This window comes from Acomys minous (assembly GCF_964271855.1).
Source record: "Acomys minous genome assembly, chromosome: 2".
Classification (NCBI taxonomy): Eukaryota; Metazoa; Chordata; class Mammalia; order Rodentia; family Muridae; genus Acomys; species Acomys minous.
The window spans coordinates 46469457-46491507 of record NC_140484.1 but is presented as its reverse complement, the minus strand read 5'-3'; the positions used below and the strand labels follow the sequence as shown (position 1 = coordinate 46491507).

The 22051-nt window shown below is 45.0% G+C and overlaps 1 protein-coding gene across 1 annotated transcript in view; it reads left to right on the top strand.

The window, feature by feature from the left end:
• Positions 1–10287: 10287 nt before the first annotated feature.
• The window catches only part of OSBP (oxysterol binding protein), a gene marked incomplete at its 5' end in the record, with an annotated part of 33010 nt that continues 21246 nt past the window's right edge, over positions 10288–22051 (top strand). Inside the window, 3 exons of the mRNA XM_084771754.1 lie at positions 10288–10649; positions 15612–15820; positions 18976–19226. Of these exons, the coding sequence (XP_084627880.1) occupies positions 10288–10649; positions 15612–15820; positions 18976–19226 (822 nt within the window). The remainder of the gene's footprint in view (positions 10650–15611; positions 15821–18975; positions 19227–22051) is intronic.

Sequence of the window (22051 nt, the reverse complement as noted above, 5' to 3'; positions counted from 1 at the left end):
AGCAGCAGGCATGCATGTGCACACACATAAATAAAAATAACTTAAGGATGAAGGGCTGAGTTTGGTCTCATGGGTTCAGCCCATGCTCACTTGGTTCCATTGCTTCTGGGCCCAAGTGTGATGAGACAGAGCATCCAGGTGGGGAGCATATGATGGGTGGAGCATTTCCCTTTGTGGTAGGCAGAAGGCAGAGACACAGAAGGACTCCAGGAGCAAAGACAGCCCTGTGAAGCCGGTCCCCAGGCCACATCTCTGGATAGTCTATTCAGCTTTGACTTTACAAATGGCTTAATCTATGATGAGGCTAAATTCCCATGATCCCATCACCTCTTAATACGGCCACTGGCAAGGGACCAGTCCTTCAGTCTATGAGCCTGTGGGAGAGACACCTCAAATCTGAACCACAGTTTGTGTTAGATATGTTGGACTCTGCTGACCTTCTTGCAAAACTAATAATTACAGTTAGCATTTAGTCTCATATTCAGGCACATTTCCTGTGCTTTCATTTAATCCCAAATCCTTAAGAAACAGTTCTTAAGATGGCGATAAGATAATTGTCAAGCCATTATATAAATAGCTCACGACTGAATTTACTTAGCAAAAACAGGACTTGAGGCCAGGTGATCAAGACCCTGGGACATTGTGACTAAACGAATAAGCAGGTGAATAGTGCCTCCCATGAAGGAGGAATGAAGCTCTCCTTATTTAAAACACATAATGATTTCCCCACGTGGCTAGACACAGAACACACCAAATGTGGTTCTTGCACCTAATGATCCAAAAGCAGAAGGCCCGTTACTTCCCTCGAGACTCTGTCAAAGGATCTCTTCTGACACATTCACTCTGTGTCTTCTTAGTTTCGGTGGATGACATCATTCTGTGGCCCAGGCTTGAGTGAAAGAGGAAGATTAGAAGGCTTGAAGGCAGCCCTTGCTCCAGGAAAAGTCAGACAACAAGCAAAGGAAGTTAGACCAGGGATCATAAAAATAGAATTCAGTCTCCAAGCTCTTTTGCACTCCGAGTACAGTTTCTGAAAGCAGAAGGCTTTAGGAATCGCATGGGGAGAGCAGGAAGGACTGCTGTCCCTTTGGCAACCAACAACAGGGTAACTAAGTGTTAGCATACCAGCAGTTCTGCCCTCAGGGCCCTAGCAATGTCTTAAGTCATCACCTGCCACCAGCACCAGGTGCTCATTCCCCTTCCCTCCCCCTCAGTCAACCTCCTATATACCAGATCTGTTGCTTGGCATAATTCCTCAGGGGGGTACACTTTGGCATGGGCCCCCCATGGTGCACCCCTATTATCATTATATATTATAACACCAAGTGCAGCTTCTACTGGGGTCTTTCATGTAGGCTAAGTGAACTAAAAACGTCTTGATCTGAGAGTGCACATGATTATGGAGTTTGGGATGCTCTGGAGAGGCCTCCTAAATGCCCATCTTAGGACTCAGCACTGTGCTTGGCTGCAAGTGTTAGTGGCTGCCGGCTCTCTGCTAACTGTGCCTCCCAGGACTGCCCACTCTGTTGGGGGCGGGTCTTGGGAACAGTGTAGTCAGATGCCGATTTCTGGGCCCTGAGTTCTACTTGCAGTCCAGACATGGGCAGTGTCGTTTCTATGAACAATCTCCTGTCTTGGGGTTGGGGTGAGGGGCTAACGAGATGGCTCAGCAGCTAAGAGCATCGACTGTTCTTCCAGAGGTCCTGAGTTCAATTCCCAGCAACCACAAGTGGCTCACAGCCATCTATACCGAGACCTGATGCCCTCTTCTAATGTGCATGAAGACAGAGTGCTCATATATACAAATAAATAAATAAATAAATATAATACCAGTTAAAAAAAGAAAAGAAGCCAGGTATGGTGGTGCATGCCTGTAATCCCAGCACTTGGAAGGCAGAAGCAGGCAGATCATTGTAGGTTGGAGGCCAGCCTGGTCTACAAACCAAGTCTAGGACAGCCAAGATAACACAGAGAAACCCTGTCTCAAAAAACTTAAAAAAAAAAAAAGAAAAGAAACACCAAAAATGTACATAAATAAATAAATAAAATGCCCATAAAAAAGAAAAAAAAAGCCAAAAAATATACATAAGTGATTTTTTTTCTTTTTTGGTTTTTCGAGACAGGGTTTCTCTGTGTAGCCTTGACTGTCGTGGACTCACTTTGTAGACCAGGCTGTCCTTGAACTCACAAAGATCTACCTGCCTCTGCCTCGCAAGTGCTGGGATTAAAGGTATGCGCTACCACCTGGCATAAGTGTATAAATATAATACCCATTAAAAAAAAAACAAAACAAAATTGTTCTCCATCATCTCTGATCCCAGTGAGGGCGTGTCTTGGGTAGATAACAGGGAGAGAAAAAGGCGGCCATGAGGAGTTCACCTTGAGGACAGACAGATGGAGCAGGAATAGCTAAGACAAAACTAAAATGGCTAGTAACATAGGGCTTGTGCCTGGAAAGCAGCCAGCCTAGTGTAGATGGGTTAGAATAGATCAATATCTGGCCAGTGGTGGCACTTTAAAGCTAATTAATAAATCTAATAGGTCTTTGTTTCATTATTTGAGAACTAGAACGGGTACAGAAAAAAAAACAACAACTAAGCCAGGCGGTGGTGGTGCACGCCTTTAATCCCAGCACTTGGGAGGCAGAGGCAGGAGCATCTCTGTGCGTTCAGAGGCCAGCCTGGTCTACAAAGAGAGTTCCAGGACAGCTAGAGCTTTTATACAGAGAAACCCTGCCTTGAAAAACCAAAAACAAACAAACAAACAAACAAAAAAACAAAGAAAGAAAGAAAAAGAAAGACCCCAACTATTATTTTACACCACTCCCTGGACAATCTGCAGGAAACAGGCTGAGCCCTCTCTACTCTGAAGACAGAACACCTCAGTAAGCTGACTCCAGCCCAGATATTATTAACTGTGCTCAAGGGCCGCTGCTGCCATTCTACTTGGTTCTTTTGCTTCTGACCGTTTGCCCTGCTTCCCTTTCCACTCAGTAGGGAGTGCTCCCAGTAAAGCTTTGTAGGAACTCAGTCTAAGACAAACTCAAATTACTTCATATTCATTTTTACAAAGAGATTCCTGACGTCCCCCAAAAGAACAAATCAGTTGTTGGGGCATGGTGGCACAACCTGTAATGCCAAGCAGGTGGCTTTCTGTTGGTTCAGAGCCAGCCTGGTCTATAGAACAAGCCATCCAGAGCCATATATAGAGTGAGTACTTTGACTGAAAAGACACACGCAAAATTAATCAATCAATTAATAACTGAAATTAAAAAAATACATTACCTGTCCCAATAACCATCTATTGTATCGACTATATAAATGAAGTAGGGCACCCAATTCCCACATTGCATTACACTAACAAGGTTAACACCACCACAAATATCTGCATCACTAGCAAAACATCACCTGGTAAAAACTGGGCCATAGAATCATTGCCAACATGCATAGTGAAAAAAGTTTAAAGGTTTAACCTGACAAGTAGAAAATATGTTTATATTTAAAAACTTGTTTGCTCAGAAGGAAGGAAGAAGAACTAGAAAGCAATGGAATATATAGGGAAGCAAAATCTGGGACTATGTAGAGGAGAGGAAGGGACCAGCCAGAGAGGAGGTGGGAGTAATTAGGGACAAAGTATTGAAGGGGGCAATTCTATAATGAGGACTGGATGACAATCAGCAAAGGGCTTTGCTTTGAAAAAAACAAAAAACAAACAAAACAACAACAACAACAACAACAAGAAACAACAACCCAGAACTCTCATTTAAAAAGTTGAATGTGGTGGTGCTCCTTTGTTCTCTCAATGCTGGAGAGGTAGCAATAAGTGGATCCATAGGGCTCACTGGCCACGCAGGGTAGCCAGATCAGCAAGCTCCAGCACACGGCAGACAGCTCTGGAGAAACACCACCCAAGGTTGACCTCTGCCTTCCATGAGCACAAGTGTACATACATCCACACACATAACCACATGTACACATATGTGCATGCGCATGCACGCGCACACATACACACACAAATGCTATAATGAAACTTACTTTTACTTTTGATTTTTTGAGACAGAGTTTCTCTGTGCAGCCTTGGCTGTCCTGGACTTACTTTGTAGACCAGGCTGTCTTTGAACTCACAGTGATCCACCTGCCTTTGCCTCCCTGAGTGCTGGGACTAAAGGTATGCAACCACTACACATAGCTGAAACCTACTCCTTTGTATGTTAACAATAAGTAAATAAATAAGCTTAAAAAAGAAAGAAAAATAACCCTGCACACAGATCTTCATATCCATTTTATTCCTAATTGCTAAAGCTTGTACACATCCCCAGCCAGGCATGGTGGTAGGCATCTTTAATTCCAGGTCTCAGGAGGCAGAGGCAAGTGATCTCTGTGCTTTTGAGGCTTGCCTGGTCCACATAGTGAGGTCAATAACAGCCACAGCTATATAAAAGGACCTTGTCTCAAAAAACAAAAACCAGAGGTGTATGTAAAAGGAGTGCTTAATTAAAGAAAAAGTCATAGATGGGTGTGGCAGTACACGCTTTTAATCCTGGCAGTCAGGAGGCAGAGGCAGGAGGATCTCTGTGAGTTAGAGGGCAGCCTGGACTACAAAGCAAGTCTAGGACAGCAAAGGCTACACTGAAAGACCCTGTTTCGAAAAACCAAAAAAAAAAAAAAAAAACCCAAAACAAACAAACAAACAAAAAATACCATGAGTGTATAAATGTCCAAAGTATTGGCATTTGGTAGGTAAAATGAAATAGACTGAATGGTGAAAACAAAGAATAGGAGGCTGGGCGTGGCGGCGCACAACTTTAATCCCAGCACTCAGGAGGCAGAGGCAGGCGGATCGCTGTGAGTTCGAGGCTTGGTCTACAAAGTGAGTGCAGGACAGCCAAGGCTACACAGAGAACCCCTGTCTTGAAAAACAAAAGAAAAAAAAAAGTTAGAACCCAGCAGAGTTGTTGGATTTCAACCTCCAAGTGAAGGCCAGGTGTGAGGGCACACATCTGAGGCCAGCCTGGTCTGCACAATGAGAACTTGTCTGAAAGAAAGAAAAAGAAAGAAAGAAAGATTGTTGAATGGGTTAACGTGGTAGGCTGTGCACTATTGTGAAGAAATCAAGGATAATGCAGGAATGAAGGCTACCTCAGAGGGAGGTGCCCTGTAGTGGGGGAGATACGTCTGAAACATAAATCTTTATAAGACAAGATGCAATGGTTAACCTTTTAAAAGATGTTTTAATCCAGGTGGTGGTGGAGCGTGCCTTTAGTTCCAGCACTCAGGGAACAGAGGGGCTCTATAAATTCGAGACCAGCCTGGTCTACAGAGTGAGTTCCAGGACAGTCATGGCTACACAGAGAAACCCTGTCTCAAAAACAAAACAACAAAAAGCCCACAACAAACAAACAAACAAAAACCACCACCACACCAAAACAACCAACCAATGTAAAAGTTTAAATTTATTTTGAGTTTTTTGCGTGTGTACATGTGAATGTGAGAATATGAGTTCCCTTGGAGGCCGGGGGCTTAGTGCCACTGAAGGTGGAGTTACAGGCACTTGCCAGCTAGGAGCAGAACTCTGGGCCTTTGCAATCTTAATCCTCTTAACCACTGAGTCACCTCTCCAGCCCCGTGAAGGTTAATCTTGGCCAGGTGTGGTGGTGCACATCTGTAACCCCAGCACTTGGGATGCATAGACAAGTGGATCTCTGTGAGTTCAAGGCCAGCCTGGTCTAGAAAGTGAGTCCAGGACAGCCAGGACTATAAGAGAAACCCTGTCTTAAAAAAAAAAAGTTCTTGATCGCCAACTTGATTGGAATGATAGACAAATAGATCAGGGAAGCACACACCTTTTGGGGGGCACCAAGAGGGCACTGGCAGAGGGGGGTTAACTAAGGCATAAAGGTAACCCTTTCTGAATGTGGATGGCAGCATTCCACAGACTGCACAGAGTAAAAGGAGAATAGAAGAAAGCAAGCCCTCACCTCTACAGGCGCACACTCTTTCTCCCCTCCTCCTTAGTGACCACTAGGTGAGCTGCCCCCTCCCCCACAGCTACAATGACTGAGAGTCTAAAACAGTGATCCAAAATTAATGTCTTCTCCTCCAGGTTGTTTTTCTCTGGTGTTTTGACTGACACCCAAGACAATTAATATCATAGGGGAAATCTGTGTCCTGAAGAAGGGGAGTGCTGCAGCTATGGCCACTGAATGGAGAGAAAGCCTATACAAAGGCACCAGGCAGAGGAAGCCCAGGGACCAGCCAGAGGCCTATAGATCAATTTAATAGAGTGTGGAGACAAAAGCAGGAGAGGAGGTGGAAGGCAGAGACGATGCACTGAAGGGCCTCACCTGCCAGACTGAAAACTCTGAGTTGTATTCTGGAGGTAGTGTGCAGTCACAACAATAAATCAGTTTAGTATTTTTTAGGTTTTTTCTTTTGTTAATGTTTCTTTGCTGTTGTGTTTCTGGAGACAATTTCTCTACATACTCTGACTGTCCTGGAACTAGCTCAGTAGACCAGACTGGCCTTGAACACAGAGATTCCCCTGCCTCCCAAGTGCTGGGAGGAAAGCCATGCCCAGCTGTTTTAAAATCTTTTTGAAAGAAAATAAAAGTTGGGACAGAACGAGCATGGATATACTTGGTATGTGAGAAGACCAACCAACCGGCCATGCAACACCCCCTCCATTTTTGCTGTATTTGCTTTTTGGGTCAACATCTAGGCATGTACATAAACATGTGTGCACCTTTTAGAGTACACACTAGTGTGACGGCGTACATATGTGGAGTGCCTGCCGAAAGGTTCGTTTCTTGAAGGCTTGGTTCCCCCATGTGGTGGTGGATTCAGTCATGGAGCGGTGATTGATTTATGAGGGCTTTAAACTAATCAATAGACTAATCTGTTTTGTTAAATGTATATACATCTCTGTGTGCCTGAATATGTGTATTACGTGTGTACATGAGTCCAAGGAGAGCAAAAGAAACCTAGATTAAAGGATCAAATCCCCTAGAACTAGAGGCCTCAGACAGCTGTGAGTCACAGTATGGGTGCTGGATACTGACCCTTAGTCTTCTGTCAGAGTAGTAAACACTCCTACTGCTGAGCCATCACTCCAGCTCCTAAACTAAGGTATTTCATGGAGTCAAAATCTGTATGGACATAGGGAAGAATGGTGCAGCCTTGGAGGAAGTAGACCACTGGGAACCAGGCTCTTCTGTTTGCTGTTGGCCAATAAGTAAGGTGCTTTGCAGCAGTACATGCTCCCCATGTCTGTCTCATCATACAGGTCCAAAATGACCCTATGTGGCCCAGGCTGGTCGCTCTCCTGGTGTGTACCGTGCTGCAGGTGGGATCCAGGTTCTTGTGCATGCCAGGCATACCCTCTACCAACTGAGCGCCATCCTCAATCCTTAAGTTCACTCTTTAAATATAAATATTTTAAAATCATGTGTCTCTGTGTGTGTCTCTTTGTGGGTACACTCACCTGAATACAGGTACCAGGGAAAGCCAGAGGCATTGGATCTTTGGAGTTGGAGTGACCAGTGACTGTGGGTTTGAGCTGAGAGAAGTGGGTCTCGAGCAAGGGCAGAAAATATCACAGCCACTGAGCCATCTCTCCAGACCCCACATTCTCCACTTGGCTGCTTCCTTAGAGCTATCATTGCTGCTTTCTCTAGCCCCTATAAATGGAACTTCAGAACTAAAGGCTTTATTTGATTCAGTTTTAATTATTTTGGCAAGAAAATTTCATTCACTGATGACATTTATACTTTGTGCTGCAAGATCACAGGGACCTCATAAAAGTGCTGTCTCTGGGATAGTGACGCTAGAGTACTGGGTTGAAATGGGGACAGATCTCCTGGCTTTAAAAGTTTGTGCGTCTCCTTTGCGATTGCACACTGAGCCGAGGGACTCATGGCAGCATAGCTCACGTTTTTTACATAGTTTGCAATTAGTCAACATTCAAATGTGCTTTATTACATCTGCATGATTATAATGTCCCTCCCTTTTTTCCTCCTTTTGTTTTTTCCTTTAAAGTTTGGGTAGATTTGTTGTTGTTGTTGTGTGTGTGTGTGTTTGTTTGTTTTGAGCTTTTGTTGTTGTTGGTGGTGGGGGGTTTGTTGTTTTTTGAGACAAGGTTTCTCTGTGTAGCCTTGGCTGTCCTGGACTAGCTTTATAGACCAGGCAGGCCTCAGACTCACAGAGATTCTTCTGACTCTGTCTCTACTGAGTGCTGGGATTACAGGCATGCATGCCTGGCTTCCTGTAAAGGTTTTTAACCAAAGTAAGAAGTCAGGTTTTCCAAAACAGGCTAGGTTACTTGCTGTCTTTATTTTAATACAGAATTTCTCTGTGTGTAGCCTTGGCTGTCCTGGAACTCACACTGTTAAACACCAAGCCTGCCTTAAACTCAGAGATCTGCCTCCCTCTAGCTCTTGAGTGCTGGGATTAAAGGCATGTACCATCACCTCCTCTGCTTAGATTACTTTCATTTTGTTTTTCAAGATAGTGTTTCTCTGTCTAACAGCCCTGGCTATCCTGGACTCACTTTGTAGACCAAGCTGGCTTTGAACCCACAGAGATTCCTCCCAAGGGCTGGGATTAAAGGCATGTGCCACAACATCTAGATGGCTAGATGACTTTCTTGACATTGATGAGGAAAATAATTTTTTATAGAATCTAAAAGCAACTCCTAGGGCTAGATAAATGGTTAAACATGTTTCCTGTTCTTCTAGAGGACAAGAAATCAATTCCCAGTATCCCTATGGGTTGGCTACATAAACTAACTTCAGCCCCAGGGGCTCTTATGCCCTCTTCTGGCATCCACAAGTACCTATACATAGGTGTACACACACGCACGCACGCACGCACACGCACACAGAAGAAATTATTGAATAAAAGTTAAGTCCTATTCCTACTGTCATCTCAAACTGCTAAAATATAACAAGTGTTGGCTTCCCTAAAGCACAGGATTTGGTTATTTTTGTAATAATAATTTACAACAGCCCAATGCTACACTAGTTACTGAATTTGTGACCCCAACACAGGCTGTAGTTAAACTGATCAAATCTAATCATTCAACACCCAGTATAAAACGAAATAACAAATAAGTGGATTATTTGTGTTGTTACCACACCAAACCTAACAAGGGCCTTTAGATCTGGAAAGGAGCTATAAAAGTAGGTAGGTGTTTGCAATCTATTCTCCCAGGAAACTAGGTCGGCAACTAGATGGTCAGGATTAGTAGAAGTGCATGACAATCTAGAATGAAGAGAAAGAGGGTAAGGCAGGAAAGGGAATGGGGTGGGCGTTGGGGGCGTCGTGGGTCCAGGATACAGCTGAGGAAGCTCTCCCTGTGCTCTTCAGGAAGTAGGACACAAGAAGGGAATTCCTAGGAGGACCCAGGAGCCACCCATCTCTCTCTATCGAAACCGTCTGCAAGTCTTAATTCAGAAGGAGGGAATTCCACAAGACGCCCACATCTAAGAGCATTTACAGAGGTCCACCACTTCCTAAAAGCAGCAAACAGGCTTGGGTAAGGCCCACTCGTGAATCCATAGATGTATTTGCTGTTTCGCCCGGCCCAGGCTTTCACTGACAATTTCCAGAACCAATCATCTCCAATCATAGCCCCGCCTTTCTATCGACAAGTAAAAGACATAGATACTAGCCAATAAAAAATAAGAATGAGGATGTGAAGTCGGGACTCTGCCCCATTTACCTCAATGCGTTCAGTAATTGGTAGAAAGGTTTGAGCAGCTGACATCAACCACCAATCCGAAAGGGCGGAAAAGGATGAAGCTCAGAGCGAGGGGCGGGGGTGACGTGGCAATGACAGAAGCATAAACTGAAATGACTGACGGAAATGCTAGCCAATCGGAGGCCAAGCCGGCCGGGCGCTCTGCATTCTACCATCCCTGGACTTCAGGAAAGCACCAATGATCTTGTAGATCTGCCTGATTGGCTTTTCCTTCAGCCAATAGAAAGCAGTCCTGGAGGATGCGTCGCACCCCGAGCTTCTCACTGGGCGGAGTAGCATGACAGGCCCGAGAGAAATGCCAATGTCCGCGGGGTCTTCCGCAAATGACACTTGGCGGCACCAATCGCCGCCCTCCTTCCCGGCGGCCGAGCCCTCCTTCCCGCGGCGGGGCTGGCGGGGCGGGGACGCTGCGCGGCGGCGGCTGAAGCGCTAGCCGTGTTGGGCGCTCCGGGCGGCGGCGGCGGCGGCGGCGGCGGCGGCGGCGGAGCTCGTAGGCGGTTCCGGTCGTGTCTCTCCGGGCGGCGGCGGCTCATGGCGGCGACCGAGCTGAGAGGAGTGGTGGGGCCGGGCCCGGCAGCCATCGCGGCTCCGGGAGGCGGCGGCGCGGGTCCGCCCGCGGTGGGAGGCGGCGGCGGCGGACGCGGGGACGCGGGGCCCGGTTCCTCCGGGGTGGCGGCGACGGCCGCGGCGGCTGCGGGCGGCCCGGGGCCCGGGGCCGGGGGAGTGGCGGCAGGCGGCCCGGGCTCTGCACCGCCAGCCGCGGGCTCGGGCGGTTCGGGCGCCGGGAGCTCGGGCTCGGCTAGAGAGGGCTGGCTCTTCAAATGGACCAATTACATCAAAGGCTACCAGCGGCGATGGTTCGTGCTGAGCAACGGGCTTCTGAGCTACTACAGGTAACTGCTTCCGGGGCGCCGCGCTCACCTGGCTTCCCCTAGTACAGCCCACAGACCCGCGCTGTCACTCCCCGCCGGCGGGCTTCGCAGCCAAGGTCGCCCTGGGTCGCTATCTGTCACCTGTACAGGTTGACAGCTTGCACAAGTCAGAACCTCCTGATTTGACAAGCGGCTCCCGTCCCCGCCATCACCCGTCCCTGGTGCCTCATCTGCCTCCATCTCTGGGTCTTTCCTGTCAGCAATTGTTTGGAGAGCATCTGCTCTGCCATTGTATTTCTGCTACCACGTGGGTGCAATCGCTAATTCTGCAAGTAAGGCACTGTTGTGAGGCTGGAGGGGCACAGAGCCTGGGCACTGTCCCTCCCGGAACTTAACCGTGGAAGTTCCAACTCCTAGCTTTTTGTGCTCCAGTCTCAAAAATTCAGGGTTTCTGATATATCTGCCCTTGTTTGCTCACTCCACACATTGAGACATCAGACCACCACACATAGGGAGCCTTTGGGAGGCAGTTTTATCTCTCTAAGCATGCACTTACTTTTCTGGGTCTGGACAGCCCAGAATGTGTACTTCACCATAGCGTTTACTTTTGCTTGCCCCACCTCCTACCAAGTGAATGATTGTGTTATCCAGCAGTTCCGTGCTCTTTTTAGTTTTACTTAAGGTTAAGTTTTATTAAAGGAAGAATGCATGTTTTTGAACTGGTTATTAAAGTTTTGCAGTACTTACTTTGGTATGGTTAATGTATACTTACCATGACTCATAACATGGTCATAACACATCACACTTCGGGGCTTATATTACTAGACAGAGGTGCTGAGAGGTGATTTGGGGATGGGTCATAAGCATTGCCAGTGGCTGTGCATTGTGGCTTACATACAACATTTCAGTCAGAACTAATAGATCACCTATCTCCCTGGGAGGTAGGACATGTTCCTGACAAGGAAGCGGACTTAGCATGAGCTTCCAGGGTCTTGGAGAAATCAACATTTGAAACTCCTGTTCATACCAACAAAACCTAAAACCTAGGTTAGTGTTACACGAACCAAGTAGATCCAGAGATAATTACCTAAAACACAGTTAGTAGAGTGTGGTTACAGTGGGCTTCATGAGAAAAGTACACTTGTGTACCTTCAAGAGGAATTTGCTTCGAATAATGCCATGTCTGAATGAAATCTCTTCCCAAAGGTCATCCACTTCGGAAACTCAATTTCACCAGTAGTCACCCTGCTGTCAAAAGGTTCAAGGGTGAACAAATAACTTTCTCATGAGCAGAGTTGGTTTGTCTCTTAGTCTTAAGGAAAGCTTGAAGAGTTGGAGGTTGTTGGTGGGAACGTTCTTATCTCTCCAAAACCGAAGAGATGCCTCAGATAGCTCATCCTCGATGCATAAGCAGCAGTAGTTGTGAGTAGGTGTAGCATCTGCATTATTATATTCTGAATTAATTTTAATGTAACCTTTTGTCCTGCTCATCTAGAACTCAGTGTAGGATTATAACACATCTAAAGTTTCCGTTGGACCCAGAGTTTCTTCTTTTCCATCTATCCAAGCTTATGTCTTGTTTTAGTTGATTATTATTCTAATGTTCAGTTGATTCATATCCTGACTTGGTTCATAAATCTCTAATAATACTGATGCCCCATTTTCAAAACTTGTACATTAAGGGCTAAGCATGGTGATAGCAAGCCTTTAATCCCAGCAAAGGGCAGAGGCAGGTAGATCTCTATGAGTTTGAAGCATCCTGGTCTCCACAGTAAGTTCCGGGACAGCCAGAGCTATGTAGTGGGACTCTGTCTCCATAAAATAAAAATTGTACATTATCCAAGGGCTTTAAATTTGTGTGGTCTTGGGCTGGAGAAGAGCAGTTTCTGTACATACATAAATGTAGGCAAAAGACACAAAGAAAAGCTTTTAAAAAATTAATTTCTTTGATCTTTTTAATCCAGACAAGTTCTTAAATTATTTACTTTGCAGGCTACTTGATTGTTCAATATAAATCTTGATCAGTGTTGACCTTGGACATTAATAACTTACCTGGCTGGGCATGATGGCTCACACATTAATCACAGCACTCTTGAGGCTGTGAGTTTGCTGTGAGTTGAGGCCAGCATGGTCTACAAAGGGAGCCCAGGACAGCTAGGGCCACACCAAACCAAACCAAAACAAAAGCCTTACCTGTTGAAAACCAAACCAAAACAAAAGCCTTACCTGTTGCTATCTCTGCATATTTGTTGCTACTTTTGCTTTCTTTCTCACAATAGATGACTCCACATCAGACTCCTTCCAAAACATACCAAAAGATGCCATTAGCCTGTCCTTGTCAACTAGGATGGTCCCACTGACAAAGAAAAATCATCAGGGTCCAGTCTCGCAATCTCTGCATCACCCCAGCCTCCAGAATTTCAGTGACATACCTTCTTCCTACTGAAGTGGCAGTCTACTATTCCTAACAGGGTGCTGTGACCCCCCCATCTCCTTCCTAGAATTACTTAGCTATATTAGTCATCCCACCTTTGATTGTCATATGTCTCTTCTGTGTGCCATTTTCAAAATACCTTTTTCCTTCATAGATTCCATCCTCTGATGACAGAGAAGAACGGACATGAGCAAGCCTTCCCTTTATCTTTCTTATACTTTACCTAGATGCCCCATAACTTTTTTTTCTTTCTTTCTCTATGTAGCTCTGGCTGTCCTGGACTCTCTTTGTAGACCAAGCTGGCCTCAAACTCACAGAGATCTCCCTGCCTCTGCCTCTAGAGTGCTGGGATTAAAGGTGTGTGCCACCATGGCCAGCATAACTTACTTTTTTATACAGAATTCCAGGTCTCTCAAAAGCACCCCTGGCAGGCAATAGTAAGTTTTCCTTCCAGCTTCTAGAGATTAAATTGTTATTTCATCTGACCCTTTCAGGCAAGAACCTTCTAGCCAGAAAATATCCATGAATCGTGTAATGACTTAAGAACTTCCTCTCTGAATCTTTCCTGCCTCTGTTCTACATATGTATACCCATAGGTGTGTTTGCCTGAGCCTAAGAGCTCTGCTCAAGCCTGCTTCCCTCCCAGTGTCTCTTGATTTCTGTTAAACAGCTATAAACTGTGTATTATCTGAAAAACTTCTTTGATGCGTGAAGATGGTGGAGACCCAACAGATCCTAGGAGGCAGTTAGTGGACAGTGCCAATAAGCTGGCCTGTGACAAAAGGACAAGAAGTAAGGGTAAACTAGCCTTCAGCTGTGGGTCTGTAATTCAGTATGCATTATTCATAGTGTAACTGAAGCTTGGGGGTGGGAGGTAAGAATAGAAAAAGCAGGGATTCACGTTACAGTGTGGCAGGTGCAGGGCATGGAAAATGGCCAGTCCTTGGAGACCCTCACCCCACCCTGTGGTCCCTTATTGCTCATTAGTACATTTAAGAAAGAAGAAAAGTTGCACCTGATGAAGTGAATAACAACGATTCTATCTTAAGGGCAGTAAATGCACTTTCTCAAACATACTAAACCTTAGTGTCTGGGGAAGGGTGTGTGCCGTTTCTGGCATGTAGGAATTCTGGATGTGCCAGGTGTGTTTGGCTGCCTGGCCCTGCTGCTTTGTACTGTAGTAAAGGACTTTGACCTCTTTGTGTTCCGAGTTGGACAGGGACACTGCAGCTTCAATGCAAAGGTCCCCAGGCATAGCCAGTGGTAGTGAAGCAGTTTTCTCTGTATGCTCAGTAGTGCTGGGAGTTTGATGTGAATTTTGATATTTTATGTCAAGTGCTTCGTAGCTTGTTGTCACCAAGTAGTGTTGTAAAGTTCAGAAGTCGGTTTATTAATAGAACTGTCAGTAGAGATTGGGGAGATTTTTACACCCAGTCCTCTCGAGTGCAGACCTGCTGAGTCTCTCCTGGCTATTAATAGCATGGCTTAGGAGTTCCCACCAACAAAAGTCTGGAACTTAGGAAACTAAAATTTTCAGAAAGATTATAATGTCTGGTGATTCTTGTGTGATTATTCTTTCTTTATTGTCTCAGACAGGTAGTTATTTTTATTCCTTATCATTTGAACCATACCCAATATTTATTAGTCTAATCACTTAAGGTTTGCCTTTTATAAACTTCTGCAATAAAATCCTAAGTGTGGCATGACAGTTCTCCTTTGGGCTGATTTACAGTGAGGGGGTGGCTCAGTGTATAAAAATGGAGCTATTCTTAGAGAATGAAAGTGTCAAGATTTTTTGTTGCACAAGGTTATTAAGTGTTTTATAACTTGCTAAGTTTAAAAGTAGTTTCTGACTGCAAATGGGCATGAGGGAGCTTTGGGAGGTGAAGGGGCTATTCGCACCTGGGTGTGGTAGTGGTTGCACGATTGTATCCACTTGTCAGAACTCATTCAGTTGCACCTAATTAACTGCTGAATTAATATTTCCTGCAATTCTAGTTCAGTAAAGACTTTTTTTCAAGACAGGTTACTCTGTGTAGCCTTGGCTGTCCTAGACTCTCTTTGAATACCAGACTGACCTCGAACTCACAGAGATCCTCCTGCCTCTACCTCCCCAAGTGCTGTTTGCCAGCCTGCCCAGCAAGACTGTATTTTTATTTTTTAATTTTTTTAATTTTGGTTTTTCGAGACAGGGTTTCTCTGTGTTGCCTTGGCTGTCCTGGACTCGCTTTGTAGACCAGGCTGGCCTCAAACTCACAGCGATCCGCCTGCCTCTGCCTCCTGAGTGCTGGGATTAAAGGCTGCACCATCACACCCGGCAAGACTGTATTTTTAAAAGCTAATTTTAAGAGGAACAGTGCTTACAGTCTCTGAAAGCAATTTCCCAGTGCTTAAATTTCTAAGGCTTGTTTGAAGGAAATATAACAAGAATTTGTTGATTCATAAGACTACTTAATTTTTAGAGTGCTCAGAGTTATGAAAGAAACTAAGAGCAGAGCAGGGCAGATGCCGGCTACCCTTCTCTTTAGCCTTTTCATCTTGTATGGCAGATCCAAGGCAGAAATGAGACACACCTGCCGTGGTACCATCAACCTCGCCACAGCCAACATCACTGTGGAGGACTCTTGCAACTTCATCATTTCCAATGGCGGTGCTCAGACCTACCACTTGAAGGCCAGTTCGGAAGTAGAGAGGCAGCGCTGGGTGACAGCCTTGGAACTGGCCAAGGCCAAGGCTGTGAAGATGCTGGCCGAATCAGGTACACAGCAAAGGAACACTGACCTGGGAAACACAGAGTTTTTGCAACTCTGACCACAGTGTATCTTTTGATTATGTTCTATGCCTTAGATATCCCAAGCTTTTCATTGTATGTTATTTTTCTTGAGTAGTGGTTCTAAACTGAGTTCAGTCCTGCACATACACACACATGACATTTGGTAATGTCTGGAGATATTTTTAGTTAAAATAATGGAAGCTGGGGTGTTATTGACAATCAGCGACTAGAAGCCAAAGATATCCCTCAATTTCCTGTAAGGCACAGAAGCACTCCTGTCCTCCAACAAAGAGTCAGCTTGCTGAAATTGAAAAACCGTGGTCCTAAAGATACGACATAGCACTTATGCTTTTAAAAACATTTTTTTAGGGCTAGAGAGATGACTCAGAGGTTAAGAGCACTGTCTGTTCTTCCAGAGGTCCTGAGTTCAATTCCCAACAATCACATGGTGGCTCACAGCCATCTATAATGAGATCTGATGCCCTCTTCTGGCATGCAGGTGTACATGCAGGCAGAAACCTGTAGGCATAACAAATGAATACATAAATTAATTAATTAACCTTAAAAAATAAAACAACCAAACCAAACAAAAACCACATTAAAAATCTTTTCTGATTCAGGGTCTTACTGATAATGCTGGGTGGCCTGGAACACTGTCCTCTTGCTTCTGCCTCCTGAATGTAGGACTAAAGACATTTTCCACTATGCCTGGTGCCTGGCTGTCCTTTCGGTTTTTTGTTTGTTTAATTTATTATTTATTTTTATTTTATATGCATTGGTGTTTTGTCTACATGTATGTCTGTGTGAGGGTGTCAGAACACTTGGAACTCGAGTTACTGACAGTTATGAACAGTCAGTGTGGGTGCTGGGAATTGAACCTGGGTTTTCTGAAGTGCAGCCAATGTTCTTAACTGCTGAGCCATCTCTCTAGCCTCTTATGCTTTTGTTTTTAATGTTAATTGACTTTCTTAAATATTTGAGACACAGTTACTTTAGTAGCTCAATCTTAGGAAACTTACAACTCATAGTTTGGACATACACATATTTTTCTTCACTCTGTTTATAGTTTAAGATGACCTTGAACTCCTGATTCTTCTGCCTCCACCTCAAGTGCTGGAATTTTAGGCCTGGCTTCTAGCTTATTTGTTAAAGTTGTAACAGTCTTGATAGATGACCCCAAAACAGTTTTATTATCAGGGATGGAGAGATGGCTCAGTGGTTAGGAGTGCATCGTGTTCTTGTGGAGGATGGATTTCAGTTCTCAGTACTCATGTCAGGAAGCTCACAAGCATCTGTGTGGCCAGCTCAAGAGGATCAGCTGCCTCTGACCGATAAGGGCATGCACACAGTTTAAAGTAGTAAAAATGAATCTTTTTTTTTTTCCTAATGAGTTTTTTCTCCCGTAAAGGAAGTGATAGGATTTGCCCTCAAGATACTGATAGTCATACTGAGCTTGCTCACTGGCAGAGAACTGAGATGGTCAGCTTGGCTTTTGCTTGCCACTTGCTTAGCTTCCATCATTTTCCATGCTGTGTCTAATATCTATTAAACTATGAAAGGAAACTTCATTGCTTTTTCCATTTTGTTGTGACAGGTTATGTTTTGATCTTGGCCCCTGCCTCTGTCCAGCAGAGAGGACAGGTCTTTTCTTGTTCCCTTTGTTTAATTTGAATACTGATGTTAGCTCCACAAAGGAGTGACACTGCTAGAAAAACAGTCTGTAGTGACCAACTGTTCAGTCCAAGGCTGATGGTGAGAGGTAGGGAGAGTCCTACTTGATTTGTGATTTAAGAGCTATCTTGTTTTGCTTTTAGAGTGGTTCTAGGGCCAAATAAGTTCATCATGAAGTTTAGCTCTCCTTCAGAGAAAAAAAATTAATAGAGCTTTGAGAGAAAGAAACTACTTGGCAATTCTCAACCTATTTTGCAGAGGGCCTGGCACCCTAAAGATAATGATGGATTTGGTAGATAAAGGTTGTTTTAGCACCCTTGCATATAAAAACACTGAAAGTGATATGAGTATTCTGTGAGAAACAATTTTACCGAGCTTCTCCCCTCATCTAATTAAATGGATAAAGTTACCCATCTCTAGAAGTTGCTCTACAATTCTCAACCCACCCTAAAGGTAATGGTGGATTTACAATAATCATTAGTTTGGATTCTATTGGAATCTTCAAGCTAATGTTTAAAGGCTCATTGTAGTTCAATTGGTAAGAGTGCTTGCCTGTTATGCATGAAGCCTTTGATTCCCAGAACTGCATAAGCTAGATGTGGTGGTTGTACCTTTCAGGAAGTGGAAACATGAGGATCAAGAATTCAAGGTCATCCTGGGCTATGTAGGAGTTCAAAGCTAACCTGAGTTACATGAGAAGCTGCCTCAAAAAAGACTTGGAAGACTGAGTTGTATGTTCCTATTTCTAAGAGCCATTCAGTTTGCCATAATATCCTCTCTATCAGTGGATCTTAAACTCCAGCGTATGTTAGGAACCACATTGGCTGCAATTAGAAACACAGGTTTGGGGCCAGTGAGATGGCTTAGCTGGTGAAGGCACTTGCTGCCAAGCCTGACAACCTGAATTCCATTTTGAGATCTGTGTAGTGGAAGGAAAGAACTGACTCCAAAAATTGTTCTCTGACATGCACATGCACACAAGTAGTCCACGTACCCTACCCCAGACATATACATATAATTACATGCAATTTTTAAAGATAAATGCAGGTTCCCAGGCCATGACTCTCAGCATCTGAATCTAAATTTCTAGGGGTGGGACTTGAGACTGTATCTTTATGATGTGTCTCAAATCTGTATAGTATAGGCTGTGGGCCATGCTGTAGAGCAGTGGTTCTCAACCTTCCTAATGCTGTGAAATTCCTCATGTTGTGGTAACCCCCAACCATATATAATATTATTTTTGTTGCTATTTCATAACTGGAATTTTGCTACTGTTCTAAATCTTAATGTCAATATCTGATATGTGACAAACGGCTGCAATAGAGGAGTCCTCTGGAGTGGCCAGCCCTCAGCTGCTCGGTTGCTCAACATGCACATGGTGAAGCATGGTTTTCTTGGAGCAGAGCAGATAGGTCTCCAACTTTCAGTCCTGATCCTGGAGGCAGAACTAACCCTTGGCATCCCTACAGATGAATCAGGAGATGAAGAGTCTGTCTCACAAACTGACAAGACTGAGCTCCAGAACACCCTCCGAACACTCTCCAGCAAAGTGGAGGACCTGAGCACGTGCAATGACTTGATAGCTAAGCATGGCACCGCCCTGCAGCGTTCCCTCAGTGAGCTGGAGTCCCTGAAGCTGCCTGCCGAGAGCAACGAGAAAATCAAACAGGTCAACGAACGAGCCACACTCTTTAGGATAACATCCAATGCCATGATCAATGTGAGTAAAGGTGGTACCCCTCTGGCATTTTGACATTTCCTCTCTGAAATGTAGTGCTTTCCCGACCTCTTGGAGCTAGGGGAAAGCACTGACTATACCAGGTCTTGCTTCGATGACCAGGTGCTTTAAGTTCCATTGTCTGTTGCATGAAACAGGACTGTCTGCCCTGCTGGAATGTGCTCAGCTCAAGGGTCAGAAGGACATTGCACCAGCTGGGAAGTGGTGCAGAGTCCAATGGTGCAGCCTTCTTTGTCTGAGTTGTAGGGTATCTGAGGTGCTATTGGTTGGGTCCTGAACTTCCTTCATTTGTGGTTTTGCTTCTTTGCTCTTTTTTTCTAACCAAATTGGTCAGAGCTGAAAGATCCTCTTGAATCTTTTGCACTGGTGTGTTCTTTCTCTTCCTCTCTCCTTGGAGTCAGACCCTGCAGTGGCTAAGGCATCCTGCATTCAGACTGCTGTGGTGAGCAAGGCCTGGCTCAAGCACTGCCAAGAACTTGTAATACTAGTTCACTGTTAGTTAGCCTTTGGTTCCAGAATACTCCACGTGGCACTAGAAGACTGGATAAATGCACAGTTCGCTGGCCTTAGTGATATATTTCTGGGTATGAAAGGCACGCCAGGTTTTACAATGCTGTTTTTCCTTTCCTGCTAACTGATTCTCACCTGACAGGTTGTTTTCGCTCCCTTGCACATAAAAACGCTGAAGGGCATTTCATAAGTGAGCCAAGTATTCTGTGAGAAACGGTTTTTCCGAGCTTCTCCCTCGTCTAATTAAATGGGTAAAGTTACCTCCCGAGTGCCGGATTTTCTTTGTGCAGGGAATGACTGTGAGAAGAGCTGGTCTCCTGTGATGCTGGTGACCAGTTTTCTCAGTTTGCATCTTTGTTAAGTGGTGGCAGTTGTGTTAACTTTTATTTTAATATCTTACCCTTGATTTTAAGTGTTAAACACCTTCAGGGCTCTGATTCACCCCAGCCAGAAAGAAGACAAATGAGTTTTTTTTGTCTTAGGGATTTAAAGAAGGTTAGCCACCTCCTAGTGTTAGTTCTTCACCGACGCCAGCAGGTCCATGCTGATTCGGGTGTTCAGTGACCAGGAAACCCGATAATTCCACAAACCAATGACCCATGGTAAATATGTAGACTTGACATTTTGTGCTTTATGTGTATGGGTTTTTTGACTACAAGTATTTTTTGCGCCTCTGGGTGCCTAAGTAGGTCAGAAAAGGGCATCAGATCCCTGGGAATGGAGTCGCCGATGGTCATGAGCCATCCACTCTCCAGATGCTGATGGTCATGAGCCATCCACTCTCCAGATGCTGATGGTCATGAGCCATCCACTCTCCAGATGCTGAGAAAGGAACCCAGGTTCTCTAATTGCTATCACTCAACTCAAATTTCTGAGGTCTTCTCCCCTTCCCTGCCTGCCCCCCCCCCCAGGGTTTCTCTGTGTAACCTTGGCTGTCCTGGACTCACTTTGTAGATCAGGCTGGCCTTGAACTCACAACGATCTGCCTGCCTCTGCCTCCCAAAGTGTTGGGATTAGAGGCGTGTGCCATTGTGCCTGCCTGACAGTGTTCTTCTAAATAAAACACTCCTGCTTTATAAAACCAAAACCTTCTTTAGCCTTTCTCTTAGAAGTTGCTCATTTGGCCAGGCATGGTGGCACACGCCCTTAATCCCAGCACTTGGGAGGCAGAGGCAGCTGGGTCTGTGAGTTCGAGGCCAGCCTGGTCTACAAAAGGGTGTCCAGGACAGCCAGGTCTGTAGAGAAACCCTGTCTCAAAAACAAAAACAAAACCCCAACAACAATAAACAAACAAAAAAACCAAAAAGAGTGAGAGAGAGGAAAAAAAGAAAGAAGAAACTGCTCATCTTTGTTCTTCGGAAAGTATTTATCCCCAAGTTCTAGGTTATGTTAGGAATGATCTCTTGGAAGTTAGAGACAGCTTTCAGGAGGGGACTGCAGCTGTGTGGTTGAGTGGTAGGCCTAGCGTGCTCCAGGCCCTGGGCTCAATCCAACGACTTGATAAATGTAAGCTGCTCTCTTCCACTTTGCTTTCTTGTCCACTGCCTGTGCCCCTGTCATCATCTTGTTGTTGCCCAAACTGCACTTTTTATCCTTGTGTGGTTATAACAGCAAGGCTTTAAATAAGCCAAGTATGGTGACACATGTCTATAGTCTCAGCACTCTGGAGGTATAGGTAGGAGGAGCAAGAGTTCAGAGCCAGTGTGAGCAGCTGCATGCCTGTCAGAATAGATGTAGGCAGCATAGTGTGGGAGTTCAGTGTACACTAGGAAGGCTAAAGCAGCTAGCACTTCACCTAAATGGGAGTATGAAGGTCTTCCTAGAAAGAAGGCAGTATGGACTGGGGCTCCAACTGTGTTCTCCTTGTCTGCGTAACCCAGGCAGCCCCACCTGCTCGCTGGCCTCTGTTTCCTATCTGTGAGTGTGTGGAAACTAGTGGCTCTCTCACGGTGTTGTTGAAAACTTTAGGTCGTGTATTTGAAATGCCCAGCCACGTGCCTGGCTGTACAGCTGACCCTTGATAAATTCCTATTTTATTGTAATGTTTGAGACAAGGTTCTTCTGTGCAGCTCTGCCTGCCCTAGAACTTGCAATGTAAACCAGGCTGGCCTCAAAATCACAGGGATCTGTCTGCCTCTGCCTCCCTAGTGCTGAGATCAAAGATGTACACTACTGTGCCCAGGGGTTCTTGCTACATTTTAATTATTATCAGCATTATTAGAAGAGAATGAGGGAGAAGAATTGGTGGGAGTAGAAATGTGGCATGTGTGGACAGTTCTCCTCAGAGCTGGGAGCTG